Genomic DNA, 15,273 nt, shown 5'->3' on the forward strand with positions numbered 1-15,273 from the left:
CAAATGAAGAAACTGAGGCAGACAGATGAAGTGACCAGGATCATATAGTTAGTAAGAGGCCAAATTTGAACTCAGGTCTTTCTGACTTCAGGCCCAGTGCTCTATCTACCATGCCACCTACTTGCCTATACACCAGGTGCAGGTCCTCTGGGCCCATATCCTTCTCCAGGGAGCTGATGCCCTGGAATCAGAACTTACCTCGTTCCCAGGGATTAAAGAGCAGTGTGAAGCGGCCCAGGAGGTGTTCCGTCCTTCGAGAGACCCGCAGCAGGAGGGAATAGTGACCAATGATGGCATCCGCAGGTGTGGTCACCGATATGGTCCAGCTACGGAAATCTCTGTCTTCTACCGCTGCACTCCACCATTTAGGGTTACCCTGGCTGGTGATGGGGAACTTGACTTTGGTTTTGTTTGTCTTGGAAGGCTGCTTTCCTGAAGTGACACAGAGATCAGTCTGACACTTGGTACCTTTGGTGATAACTCAGAGCGAGAGGGACAGAGTAACAACAAGTTGGTAATGTGCGTGCAGATTGGGAAGTGAGGTATAGAGAGACGTGTGTTCAAATATAATTCACCCGGAGCAGGCAGGTGACTCAAAGGATAGAGCGCTGGCCCTGTAGTCAGGAGGACTCGAATTCAAATCTTGCCCCAGACACTCAGCTGTGTGACCCTGGGCAAGTCACTTCACCCTAATTACCTCCAAAAGTTCTCAGTTAGGACTCTAACAAACTTCTGCAAAGATGGTATCAAAATTGGACTAGAAGAAAAGAAAAGTAATCTTCCCATTGGAGAGGTAGTGTAGCGAAATGGGTAGAGAACCAGAATCAGTCAGGGAGACCTGGGTTCAAGTTCTGCATGTGACCCATAACAGCTCTGGGATTGAACAAGTTATCTCTCAGGGCCTCCAGGTAACTCCCAAAGACTCTTTCCAGAACAATTATAGATCCATGTTGGCAGAGGAAGCTTCCTCACCACACCAGGTCTGCTTAAAAAATATGTCCTCATAGGGGGCAGCCAGGTGGCTCAGTGGATAGAGCACCAGCCCTAGAGTCAGGAGAACCCGAGTTCAAATCCAGCCTCAGATACATAACACTTACTAGCTGTCTGACCCTGGTCAAGTCACTTAACCCTAATTGCCTCACCAAAAAATGACACGTCTTTGTGTCAGTGCTGCTAAAGCAAACCCAAATAACGATAACAATAAAATTTTCAGAATGTCTTCATCTATATTACTATCATTATGAGAAGCATAATATAGAGCAGGGGTGGGGAACCTGAGGCCTCGAGGCCACCTGTGGCCCTCTAGGTCCTCGGGTGCAGCCTTTTGACTGAGTCCAGGTTTTACAGAACAGATTCTTTTATTAAGGGGATTTGTTCTGTGAGGTTTGGATTCAGTCAAAGGGCCGCACTTGAAGACCTAGAGGGCCATAGGTGACCTCAAGGCTGAAGGTTCCTCACCCCTGATATAGAGCATAGAATACAGTACTGGGCTTTTGAGTCAGGAAGTTGTTGTTCAGTTGTTTCAGTTATGTTCGACCCTTCATGACCCCATCTGGGATTTTCTTGGCAAAGATACTGGTGTGTTTGCCATTTCCTTCTCCAGTCCATTTTACAGATGAGGAAACTGAGGCAAATAGAGGTTAAATGACTTGACCAGGGTCACACAGCTAGTAAGTGTCTGAGGCCAGATTTGAACTCAGGGCTTGCTGACTCCAGGCCCAGCACTCTATACCCTGTGCTACCTAGCTGCCCACTGAGTCAGGAAGACCTGGGTTCAAATCTTTCTTTGGACATTTATTGGGGCAGCTAGGTGGGGCAGTGGATAAAGCACTTGCCCTGAAGTCAGGAGGACCTGAGTTCAAATCCTGCCTCAGACTAAACACTTGACACTTACTAGCTGTGTGACCCTGGGCAAGTCACTTAACCCCAATTGCCAAAAAAACCCAAACAAATAAAAAACAAACAAAAAAAGGCATTTATCAGTTGTGTGACCATGGTTTCCTTACCTGTAAAGTGGGAGCCATCATACCTACAGTACTTCCTCATGAGGGTTGTATTATGAGGCTCAAATGAGAGAATTTGGTGAACTGACTTAGCAAGCTTTAAGTTGGTCATTATTATTTCATTAGATCTTCTCCAAAAGTCTTCAAGGTAAGTGGGCTAGGTATTATCGTTATGGCTGTGTGCCAGGTGGGAAAACTGAGGCCCAGACAGTGACTTGCCCAGTCATATGGCTAGTTAGCAGTGATGCTGTGCCTAAAATTCAGGTCCCCTGACTCCCAGTCTGGTGCTCTTTCCACTTTCCCGTGGTACTCAGCTCAACAGCTCAGGCCCCAGTTAATAGTGACAATAACAGCTGACATTTATTTAGGACTTACTCTGGACCAGGCTTTTGTAATTATTACCTTATATGATCTTCACAACCTTGGGAGGTAGATGATATCCTCCCATTTTACAGATGAGGAAACTGAGGCAAACAGAGTGTAGGTGACTTGTCTAGAGTCACACCGCTAGTAAGTATCTGAGGCTGGATTTGAACTCAAGTCCTCCTAATTCGAGGCTCAGTGATCTATCCATCACACCACCTAGCTGCCCCATATTTTCCTAACTTTCTTCACATTCTTTCCTTGCCGCCCCGCTCCCACTCCTGCCAACCTCCAACCTCAATCCATCCCTTGGTTTACTTTTTCCTTTAATCCAGAAAAATGGAATTTAGTATTTAAAAGTATGGTCAGGGTCAGAGTATCTCTCAGGGTACTGGTGAGATTGCCTACGGCCAGTACTTTTTTAAACCAGAGAATAAAGGGGTGAGGGGTAGAGCCACGAAACTCTCTTGAGCTAAACTGTCCTCACCTTTGCCTTTCAGTGATATCCTACCACTAATAACTGGCTTCCCCATCACTACAAGTTCTGTCACTTGGACGTTTCATAGCCCTGTAGTCTCTAGCCAGCGGCCTGGTATCATTGATTTGGGCCAATCTGCTAGCTGCAGAGTGTCTTATATTGGATGTAATTGTGCCTTTACCTTTCAGTGCCTTACCACATATAGAAGAAAAGGGAAAGGGACAAGTACTTATTAAGCACCTATTATGTGCCAAGGACATTAAGTGACTTGTCCAGGGTCACACAGCCAGTATCTGAGGTTAGGTTTGAACTCAGGTCTTCCTTACTACAAGCCCAGCTATCTACTGCACCACCTAGTGGCCTCTAAATGGACAAGAAGGGCAGTATTTCCCAGCCAGATGGGAAGTGTGTTCAGCCTTGGACAAGGTGACCTACCTGTTTGAGCCACGAGGGTGACCTTCTTTAAAATCCGAAGGAATCCTCGAACCTCTGGGTGGATGTGCAGAGTGATGGTGAAGGGTTGTCCTCTGCGGACGACAAGGCGCCTGGAGCTAATCTCCTTGGTGTGATGTTTCTCATTGTTTCTGGCTACCTGCAAGTCACAGCTCTGGGTGCGCAGGGCTGTTTAGGGGAAATGACATTGTGAGGTTTGCGCCAATATCTTAGATCAAGTACCGCATTCATTCTAGTTGCTGCCAATCTTCACTGACCACAGTCCGGAAAACCTACAGCCTGCAGCTCGGGCGTCCTATATCCTGAGACCTGTAGCCCCTCGGATCACTAATACTTACACAGTTATCTCTTCCACATCAGGGGGGTCAGAAGTGCAGTGCCCCTGCGATCTGGAAAATCTGTGTAAAGGTTTTTGACTCTCCCTTCATACCAGAGAAGAAGTCCGAATTTTTCCTTTTTCTTTTATGGGATGTTTACAGTACCTTATTGTAAAAATTGGGTTGAGTATTGGGTCACAGGCTATGTGTAGGTCAATGTTAAATTAAAAAACATAATTCTGTGTCATCTGCTGACCGTTGCATGTTATCTGTGGCTTCCACAAAATTCCCCCCAAATTCCCATTTAATTTCTTATGCCAACTCACGGCATATATTGAAACCACGATAGGGAAAGTCGCAGTGTGGAAGAGATAACTGTATTTCTATTGACCCAGAACCACAGAATCAGGTAGACTTAAAGAGAGCCTTAGAGACCATTTTCTAGGAGAAAAAACTGAAAGGTGAATAAGAGGGTGAAGTGATTTATCCAAGGGAGGGAAGGGGCAAGAATTTATTAAACATCTATTATGTGCCAGGCATTGTATTAAAGCCTCAAAAATGTCCTCATTTGATCTTTACAATAGGCAGATGGTTTTATTATTATTCCTATTTTACAGCTGGGGAAACTGAGGCAAATAGCAGTTTAGTGACTGATCTAGAGTTACATAGTTAATAAATATCTGAGACTAAATTAGAACTCAGGTCTTCCCAACTCCAGGCTCATTGTTCTATCTGCTGTGCCATGTAGCTAGCTGTCTTTGACTAGATGCTCACAGGACTTCACCTTAGGAACATTTCATTCATCTCCCAGTAGCTTTTCAAGGTAGGGAAGGAGCAAGGAATATTATGATTTGTTGGAGGTGCTGTTCAGTTATTTCAGTTGTGTCCCACTCTTCGTGACCCCATTTGGGATTTTCTTGGCAAAGATACTGGAGTGGTTTGCCATTTCCTTGTCCAGCTCACTGTACAGATGAGGAACTGAGGTAAACAGAGTTAAGTGACTTGCCTAGGGTCACACAGCTAGTAAGTGTCTGCGACTGGATTTGAACTCAGGTCTTCCTGACTTCTACTGTGCCCAGTAGCCCAATACTGTAATTAGCTGATAGGTATTCTCATTATATGGATGAGAAAAACAAAATAACTAGAGTCTATTCCTTTTGATTTAACAAACATATATTAAATGCCTAATACATGGAATGTAATGTTTCTCAAGAAATAAAATAAAAGGAGATGTTATCTAAAAAAATTAAGGTATTACGAATGTAGCAGTATAATATAATAACAGCTAACATTTTTATAGTACGTACTACGTGCCAGGTACTGTGCTAAGCCCTGCACAATTATCATCTCATTTGATCCTCACCAAAACCCTGGGAGATAGGTACTATTATTGTCCCCATTTTATATAGTTGGAAACTGAGGCAAACAGGTTAAGTGACTTGACCAGGGTCACACAGTTAGTAAATGTCTGTGGCTAGATTTGGACTTAGGTCTTCCTGTCTCCAGGCTCAATGCTGTAATCTAATTGCGCCACCTAGGGGCCTATTACTAAACCACAATAAATATATGGATAAAAATATTAAGAAAAGTATGGAAAGGGAAAAAATCCCTACCCTGTGTAATAGTTACCAAGCTTGCCCCAAGAGAAAATGCAGCTCCCTCCTTCTTTACACAGGTGGGGGACTAGGGGTTTACAGCACTGAATATACTGTCTTACTTAGCTGATATGTTGATCCATTTTCTTGGAATGACTTTTTTTGTCTTTCTTTTTCATTCTTTGTTGCAAGGGATGACTTCCTGAGGAAATGAGTGGAGGGGGATATATTGGGGAATGAAGGTTTTACAAAAGTAAAACATATCAATAGAATTTTAAATTTCAGAAAAAAAATATGGATCAGGGACTTTGCTTTCACGGAATTTATAGTGTAGTAGACAGGATTCGACACCTACTCAGTTAGAACATGATTGAGTAAATAGAAGAGGTCCGAGCAGAGTGGTATAAAAGAGCTGAGGAGGAAAGAGATCATTTCTAATTGCAGGAATCAGGGAAGGCTTCTTGGAGGAGATGGTGTTTGACCTGGGCCTTGAAAGAAGAGAAGGGCTTCAAAAGATGGGAAAGAAGGTTCATTCCAGGCACTGAGACAGTATATACAATCATATAGAGGCAGAAGAGGGCAAGAAAGGATTAAAATAGTTTGACCTGAACATAGAAAAGTGCATAAAAAACCAAGCATTTATTAAGCACTTTCTGTGTGCCAGGCACTGAGTTAAACACTTTACAAATATTATCTTATTTAATCTTTAGAACAACCTTCTGAGGTAGTTATCATGCTATTATGATCTCCATTTTACAGTTGAGGAAACTGAGGCAGACAGAGATTAAATAACTTGTCCAGGGTCACATAGCTAGTAAGTGTTTGAGGCTAGATTTGAACTGAGGTCTTCCTGACTCAAGGCTAAGTGCTCTATCCACTTTGCCACTTAGGTGCTTTTCAAGAGGACTAACGAGACACCCCACCAATTAGAGTTCAAGCCTTGATCTACCTCTCTTCTCCCCATAATAACTGTCCCTGGTGATCACACTTTTGACTTCTTTAATAAATGACATTTCTGATGGGCAGAAAACTAAAAACAACAAAACTCCAAGAAAACTAGTGTGAAATAGAGATGGAAAGGGCACTTGGTGCCAGGTTATGGAGAGCTTTGAATGTCAGGCTAAAAAGTTTGTATTATATTCATGAAGCAATGGGAACCCCATGAAGGTCTTTAGTAAGAGAGTGATATGATCAGATCTATGCACTTGGGAGGTTATTTTTAATAGTGGTGATGTATAGATTGTCAAGGGGACAGACTAAAGACAAGGTGATCAATTATGTTGCAATAGTCCAGACAAGTTCACCGGCTGAACTAGGATGGTGGTGGTAGGAGAGAAGAGAGAAATAGTTTGGTGGGAAATCAATTGAATTTAGGAACTGATTGGATGTGGATGGGATATTTTCTCTGACTGTCCTCTATGACTGGAATGCTCTCCCTCCTCCACTCTGACTGCTGGTTTCCTTTTAGCCCTGACTAAAATCTATCTTCCACAGAAAGGCTTCCCCAATACCTCTTATTTTCAGTGCCTTCCCTCTGTTCATTATTTACTACCACTCCTGTATTTAGCCTGCAGTGTATGTTTGTTTGCATGCTGTCTCCCCCATTAGACTGTAAGCTCCTAGAGGGCAGGGACTATCTTTGCCTCTTTTTAGCGCAGTGCCTGGCATGTAGTAGGCACTTAATAAATGTTTAATGATTGATCGATTTGCTTCTGTGCATTTAAAAATGTTTCTTTTCTTTCTTTTCTCTTTCTTTTGTTTATCTATAATTCATCTTCCACTTAGCTTCCAAAGTGACTTTGCTAAAGTGTAGGTCTGACCATGTCATCTCCCTGTTTCTTGGCAAACTGCAGTGGCTCCCTATTACCTCCAAGATCAAATATAAAATCCTTTATTTGTCATTTAGAGCTCTTCACAACCTGGGTCCTTCCTGACCTTCTGATTTTCTGACATTGTCTTCCCTTCACATACTCTATTGTCCAGCAATACTGGTCTATGTGTTTTTTTTTCCTAGAACACAACACTCCATCTAATGTACACCAGCTGCTGCCCATGTCTTGAATGCTCACCCCCAACCTCTGACTCCTAGAATCCCTGGTTTACTTTAAGATTCAGTTCAAGCTTCACCTCCTCAAGGACCCTCTCCTGGTTCCCCCTAGCTACTGGTGCTGTCCCCTCTAAGATTCCCTTTCATCTCCTCTGTATTTATTTACCTTATACAATCAGTCATCCCTCTCATTAAAATGTAAACTTCTTGAGGACAGGGACTGTCTTTTACTGCTTTTTGCATCCCCAGGGCTTAGCACAATGCCCAGCAAACAGGAGAGGCTCAATAAATGTTTATTGAATTGAATTGGATAAGGAAGAATTGATGATGATGATGATGGTGGTGGTGGTAGTAGTGGTGATGGTGGTGATGATGATGATGACTCAGAATGATACAATGGAAAGAGTAAGTATCTCTGATACTTATTCCCTATGGGAAGTTGGGCAAGTCACTGAATTTCCCGGAGTCTCATCTTCCTCATCTATAAAATGAAGAGGTTGGACCAGGTGACCTCTATGATCCCTTTCTGCTCTAAATCTAGGACCTGTGATCAAAGATCTTCTAAAACGATAGGCCTGGACAAGATGACCTCCAATGTTTATTCCATTTCTAAATCCTTTCATTCTGTGGATGAGGTCACCAGGAGAGAGGATGAAGAGAAATAAAGAAGAAAGAAACTCAGTGAATCCGAGGTAGTGGTGAATGGGAGATGTTGTTTGTCCTTTATTCTCAAAGAGGAGCATTAAGGAGATGATGCTATTACATGCAAGTGAATTGGATTGAAGTGAGGGAGTGCTGGGCAAAGTCTACAGCCTCAGTTTCTCCTCTAGAATCATCTGGGTCCAGTGTAAGCTGATGTTAGAAAGTTTTTGTTTTTGATGTTGCTTTTTCCTGAAGAGAAGAATTGCTTTAAGAGTCTGAAGCAATAAGCTTTTTGATGAGGAAGCAATTGGGCATTTACTTATTGGTCTAATGGATATGCCTCACTTTTCGCATTTATCTAATTATTCCTGCTGTAGTTAGGATCTGGCTAATGAAATAATCAGATTCATTCTATGCCTTTTTAAAATTGATCCTGTTTCAGTGGATAGAGCACTGGCCCTGGATTCAGGAGCACCTGAGTTCAAATCCGACCTCAGACACATAACACTTACTAGCTGTGTGACCCTGGGCAGGTCACTAAACCCCATTGCCTAACAAAACAAAATTAAATAAAATAAAATTGATCCTATTTATAGTTAATTAATTTTGTCCTGTAACTTCCTAAGTTATGATTCTTTGTCTCTGAACTTAGTTCAGAAATTAGCTGGCCTGTAGTGAGTTAAGTTTAGAAATCCAGTTCTCCTGTTAATCATTGTTCTATTCTTGTGTCAAGGAAATCTGTTATCCTTGAAGAGGGCAAGTGGACACGTGAGAGTCTGGTCTAGTAGTGTTTTTACACCACCAACCTATTGTTTTTATGGCTAGGCAATGGGGTTAAGTGACTTGCCCAGGGTCACACAGCTAGTAAGTGTTATGTGTCTGAAGCTGGATTTGAACTCAGGTTGTCCTGACTCCAGGGTTGATGCTCTATCCATTGCACCACCTAGCTGCCCCACCACCAAGCTATTCTTCAAAGACGTCTGGTCCATTATCCAAAGAAAGGTTTGCTATCTCTAGAGGTCCTTGGGGATGTAGCTGTACTTAGACAATGAACATTTCTTAGTCACAGGAGGGAAGGAGGAGGTTGTTACTATCCCTCATTTCCAAGTTCCATCCATTCATATTTTCTTCCATCAATGATGCTAGCCTTCCTATTTTTAGCACTCCTCAAAACTATAAAAGAAAGCTCTCCCCCTCATTCATATTCTCAGCTTTGCTAGGGAGGCTGAGATCCTATTTATTGGTAAATTCATACTTTGCTTATAAATTGAACATTCTCAGACCTTTGTACCTCAGTTTACCTTAATTTTAATCATAACACTAATGATCTGGAAGCATGGATTTTGCTTAGCCTGCTTTGGAGAGGTAGTACAACCCTGAGGGCAAATCTCTTTTTTCTTTAAGGTAACTCTCTGCAAATTCAAGGGTCCACTTGGGAATTGGTTTTGCTTGACTATGCATATTTGTTACAGGGGTTTTGTTTTTCTTTCTTTCTTCACTTAAATATTTATTTCTGTTTACTTTATTTTATTCTTTTTTAATTTAATTTAAAATTTTAATTTAATTTAAAAATTTTTTTTATTTATACCTCAAAGGGATCAATGAAAGAGGAAAAGGACCTACATGTACAAGTATATTTATAGCAGCTCTTTTTATAGCAGGAAAGAGCTAGAATCTAGAAGGGTGCCCATCAACTGGGAAATGGATGAACAAATTATGGTATATGAATGGAATGGAACATCATTGTGCCATAAGAAATGATGAAAGGGATGGTTCCTAGGGAGAAACATGGGAAGATTTGCATGAACTGATGCAGAGTGAAGTAAGCATATCCAAGGGAACAATTTATACAGTAAGAGAAACAATGTAAAGACCAACAACTTTGAATGACATAAGAACTCTGATAAATGTAACAACCAGCCACAATTTCAGAAGACTGATGTTAAAGGATGCTACCCATATCTTGCCAGAGAGATGATGGACTCAAAATGCAGAATGAGACATACGTTTTCACATGGTCAATGCAGGAATTTATTTTTCTTAATTATGCATATTTCATATATAATCCCAGTCCCAAAGCCCATTAGCATGGGCTTCTCTCCTTGTTGGTGGAGATCAATGCGCTGTGTCTGTGTGAAGGATTGGTGGAGCTGACAAGAACATGAGAGAAGAGAGCTTAAGATCTCTTCAAATTTTCCTTCCCTTCAGTTCTCTTCAAGCTTTAGGTGCTGCAATTGCAGCAGGCTCTTTTGGCTTACAGCCTCGAGAGAGAAGATGGAAGATACCAACCTCACTTCAGGTTGCTGAAAGGTGAGTAAGACTCTGGGAAGAAGACAACATGAGAGGATCTGGCAGCTTCCATTATGTCCCTGTCCCCAGCTTGCTAAGCTAGAAACTTTGGTGAACTTCCAAAGTTTTGGTGAACTTTGAGGGAGACCTAGGACTCTCTCTCTCATGGTTGAATTAAGTTACCTCACTCCCAGTGGAAGAGTTCCTTTATTCTGTATTGTCTCCTATGTATACTTTCTAATATTTCTGTTTTGCTACCCATTTGGATAAATGGGTTTCTTGCCTCTTCTTTATGTGTGTTCATTGTGGAACTGGTATTTGGTGGGAAAAGAGTCAAGCCTTCGATATAAAGCTTGAGGTCAGTCCTCTTTTCCCCCAATAATAAAACAGCAATCAGAAATTAGATTAAACCTGAAAACCATTCTGCCTCCCTTAAGCCACACAATGGCACTAACACGCTAGATGTAGGCCGACAGGCCTTATAACACATACAAGGTGTTGTGTTTTTTTTTAATGGCTCGATGGAGGTGGAGAGAAAAAAAATAAATGCTTGTTTATTGAAAAAAATTAAATAAAAAAAGGCAAATTCAAGAGCCCACCTCATTCAAACTGGCATCTTTCACAATCCCTGCAATTCTTTACCTTTAAGCCAGAAGAATGACAAAAAGAGGTGAAGAGGTTAGAGATTAAGAAAGTGAGGGTGAATCATTTAATTTTTATCTATCATTTTCTTCCTTTTTCTTCTCCTTCTCTTTTTATTGATGATGTAGCTAATGAAAGAGGCCCATAAATTTGCTGGTGATACCAAATTGAGCAGAGTGGCTTGTCTTGGAGAATTACATTTAAATTCAAACATGACCTTGGTAAGTTGGAGAACTGGGCAGATAGAGAAGATGAAAATAGGGACAGATGGTGCCAGATAATTTACTTAAGTAGAAAAAACAAATTATACAAATGCAAGATTGGGCAGGATTGGTTTTGTGGAATCGTGACAGAGAGAGAGCCAGAAATTTGACAAATGAGTATGAGTCAGCAATAGCTTAAAACAAGGGATTTTTAAATTATTATTATCTAATGAGATAATATTTGTAAAATGCTTAGCATAGTAGATGTTTAATAAATGCTTATTCCATTCCTCTACTCTCATTGTGTAAGATTCCAGACTAAGGAGAGGAAGTAGAGGGAGGTGGGGAATTGGTTTCTCCTGGGTAGTTAGATAAGATGCCCTCCCTCTACTGTGGGAGGACACTGTGATGAGCTTGTAATGACATGAACAAGTAACGACATACTCGTAATGACAACTAAGAAGTCCAGGGGTCAGCAGATCATTGTGTATTTATAGTCATGAAGTAATCCACAGGTGTTTAGTAATTGCCAACTATTGCTGCTGTGGTTGTTATTTATTTTTTGTTCTCGAAGAGGACCATGACAACAGGAAGATGATGCTATGACTTACAAGTGAATTGGATTTAAGTGAGGGAGGACTGTGCAAAGTCACTGCCCTCACTTTCTCTTCCGGAGCCATCTGGGTCCAGTGGCAGGATATAGATCAGGACAGCTGGAGATGGCCCCCAACTAAATGATGCAGTGGATGAAGTGCTGGGCCTGAAGTCAGAAAAACTCATCTTCCTGAGTTCCAATCTGGCTCAGACACTTACTAGCTGTGTGACCCTGGGCAAGTCACTTAACCCTGTCTGCTTCAGTTCCTCATGTGTAAAGTGGGCTGGAGAAGGAAATGGCAAACTACTATAGTATCTTTGCCGAGAAAGCCCCAAACGGGGTCATAAAGAAGAATGGGCACAGGACTGAACAACAACGCAAGTTATAGAATCGTTGTAGAGCTGTATAGGTGGAGGGACTTTCCACATTAGGACTTCAACATCAATGAAATCACAGTTTCAGGGGTCTTCTCTCTACTGTGTTTGGATTTTCACTTTGGCACAAAACTTTAAATTAAATGGGCAGTCAGTTATTAAGTGTGTACTAGGTTCCAGGCACTACGTTAATCCCCCGATTTAAAAAAAAAAAATCCCTACTCTCAAGGTGCCGTGAGTCTGGATTCAGGAACACTCATCTTCATGAGTTCAAATCTGGCTTCAAACGCTTACTAGTTGTGTGACCCTGGGCAGCTCACTTAACCCTTTTTGCCTCCATTCCTTATCTGTAAAATTTGTTGGAAAAATAAACAGCAAGCCGCTCCAGTATTTTTGCCAATAAAACCCACAAAGAGTCTGAAATGACCCAACAACACTATGTTAATCCCCTGGGATACAAAGAAAGACAAAAGATAATCCCTATTCTCAAGGAGTTTACAATCTAACACACCTCTACTGTTAGTAAGAGACTTTCGTCTTTTTTTTCTTTATAAATGTGAAGTCAATATATTAACATGCACCTTTATGTTCAGAAGTAGCTGAGTGCCTTAAACAATTCAATTTCAGAAAAGGAAATTGAAATAACTGTAAAGGAACTGCCAAAGAAAAGACCGTGGCCCAGACAGATTTACAGGCAAATACTACCAAATGTTTAAACAATAAATAAATACCTATATAATGCATATTTTTCTAAAAATTTGAGATAGAAAGTGCTCTACCAAGCTCCTTTTTAAAAATGAGACAAATAAAGTTCCAAGTCGAGGAAGGATAAAATAAAGACAGAGTATGATGAATATCTATTTTAACATTTTAAATAAAATCCTAGCAAAAAAGACTACAGCAATATCTCCAAAAAATACTTACTATGATCAAATTAGATTTATATCAGAGATATGTATATAGTTCAAAATTAGAAAAATTATTAATATAACTAACCATATTAAAAACAAAAAACAGTCAGAAATAGCACACTAAATCAAGATAATTCTGAATTTTTACAATATCATTTATTTATGTTTTCCCTCTTAAGTGTTAGTCTCATGGTCAAATGCTTCCATCAAGTAGTCCAGGTAAATATCTACAAAGCTAGGTCACTCTCTGGACAATTTCCATGGCAGCAGACCATTGCTGTTCCTTTCTTTTGTTTTGTTTTGTTTTTGCTTTTTGATGAGGCGATCCGGGTGAAGTGACTTGCCCAGGGTCACACAGCTAGTAAGTGTCAAATGTCTGCTGTTCCTTTCTTTACTCCTTATTCCCCACCCTCCTCTACCTCCAGAAAGGATAAAGACATACATTCATATTTAATTTCTTAAGTATTTTTGACTCCTCATAAATGAGGATGAGAAATTCACCTCCCAATTCCATCACTACCATCGATATCTTTACTTCTAATGGTAACTTCTCATGTATCAAAAGACAGTCTACATAGGCCTCACATCCAGCTTACCTTGTCCCATGTCTTCAAGTTCCTTTTATCTATCTGGCTGTTAAGAAGAAGCTCACTGGCTCTCAGACTATTGTTTCTGGACTGCCACTTTGTTGTCCAGGCGGATAGTTGAAGGGGTAGTATGCGCTTTAAGAGCCTTCGAAGGTCAATGTCTTGTTTCCACTTTCCCTTTTGGGGCCCCAGGCAGGCTCCATCTCTTCTGTCCCCTCCCCTTGGTTATCTTACTGACCAGGTTGACCCATTTTCCTTTTATCTTTGGACCTCATGCTGTGTAGGGTGGGTGTGTTCTCAGTAGGCTAAGGAAAAGAACTATAAATTTTCATGGCCTTAGACAAACATCACCCAACCTACCTATGCAGCTGCCCCCAAAGTTCTCAAATAGCCTTAGATACAATGGGAATAAAAAGCTCAAAGAAAGAGGTATTTACAAGCATTTCCATTTCCAAATATCAGGGAAAACTCTGAACATACGCACTTTCTTGCTAAGCCTGTTTGAAAGAGAGAAGATAGAATTTATTTTAAAAAATAAATGTATCAGGAACTTCATTTTTCCTTCTTTCTTCTACTTTCTTGAGGATGGATTAATTCCCAGGGAAAGCTAGATTCTCCTCTTGCAGGTTAGGAGATTTTGAATACTGCTCTTGTGAACATATATAGAATGACAAAGACTCCTTAATTTGAGAAGCAAATGGGAAGAAACTGGGATACTTTTGCAAGCTCATTGGAAGTCCAGAAGAAGGTGAGAAACACATTGCATAGGAGTTGAGGAAAAGGGGCCTTGGAGTGTGAAGTTACCTTGTCCCAACCCAGAGTGGGTGATGGAGACTGACTAGAAGATGAAAGGGATAAAGCATATTTCTCACTCCTTGGTACACTTTTGTGTGAGGTGAGCAGTCAGCAAGGGAGGAGCACGAGGGAGGAACTTCAAAATGGAGTAGGGCGGGGAACTCTACTTCACTTGAACTATGATATTGCCAGAAGGAAAACGGAAATACTATCTATCCTCTGCCACATTGTAACCGAGACTTTCTCTGGGAAAAGGGCCTGTGTTGACCCACGCTGAAAAGAGCCTAGAAAGTGCAGGCAACGACAATGTTGCTGCTGGGAGTTTTCTGGGATTATTGCCATGATGACTGTGCAGAAATCTGCATAGGTACTGAATGGGATGTCCCAGTGAAGACTCCTCAGTGTAATTAAGGCTTGGGATGAGGCTGAGTGGGATGAGAGGTCCTGTGAAAACTTCTTAGAAGAATAAATAGAAATTGTATTAGACTCAAGGCAGGCATAGCAGCCCAACAGGTCTAAGTTTCGATTTACTAGAAATTTACAGGAATTCAACCCCAAGTACCCCTCCCCCTGCCCCATGCCATTGTTCAGTAGTTAAAGTTTTCCAACCCTGAAACTCCTGAAGAAGTACACCCCTCCACACCCCTCCCCCCCCGTATCTTCTTGTACCTGTTGCTATATTTCGGTCATGGTGACCTGGCTATATAGTACTGTGTCTAGCTTGACTGCACATCTTTAATTGCTTCTTTGGTATTACTTCAGCAAACTAAGGGGCTAAATACAGACACGTATATTGTTCTCTTTGTTTTGTTTTCTGTTTCCATAGATTGTGAGCCACAACATTGGCCAGTTGGTGGAAGGGGGGATTTGCCCGTAAGGGCTATTTGATTTGGTTTTTAGCTTCTGTACTCTCTCCTTTCATCAGAGTATACTGGTGGAGGGACACCTGAATTTCAAGATTTGAAACAATAATAATAAT

The 15,273-nt window shown here is 41.2% G+C and overlaps 1 protein-coding gene across 1 annotated transcript in view; it reads right to left on the minus strand.

The window, feature by feature from the left end:
* Nucleotides 1-13,698, minus strand: part of EPB42 (erythrocyte membrane protein band 4.2) — a 33,822-nt gene extending 20,124 nt beyond the window's left edge. The window contains exons 1-3 of the mRNA XM_021009393.2: nucleotides 13,509-13,698; nucleotides 3,280-3,465; nucleotides 199-432 (exon numbers count right to left, since the gene is read on the minus strand). Coding sequence (XP_020865052.1) covers nucleotides 199-432; nucleotides 3,280-3,465; nucleotides 13,509-13,518 — 430 coding nt within the window. The 5' untranslated portion in view covers nucleotides 13,519-13,698. The remainder of the gene's footprint in view (nucleotides 1-198; nucleotides 433-3,279; nucleotides 3,466-13,508) is intronic.
* Between the last annotated feature and the right edge of the window lie 1,575 nt (nucleotides 13,699-15,273).

The sequence above is a fragment of the Phascolarctos cinereus genome, unplaced genomic scaffold (genome assembly GCF_003287225.1).
Source record: "Phascolarctos cinereus isolate Bilbo 61053 unplaced genomic scaffold, phaCin_HiC Scaffold_3;HRSCAF=262, whole genome shotgun sequence".
NCBI lineage: Eukaryota > Metazoa > Chordata > Mammalia > Diprotodontia > Phascolarctidae > Phascolarctos > Phascolarctos cinereus.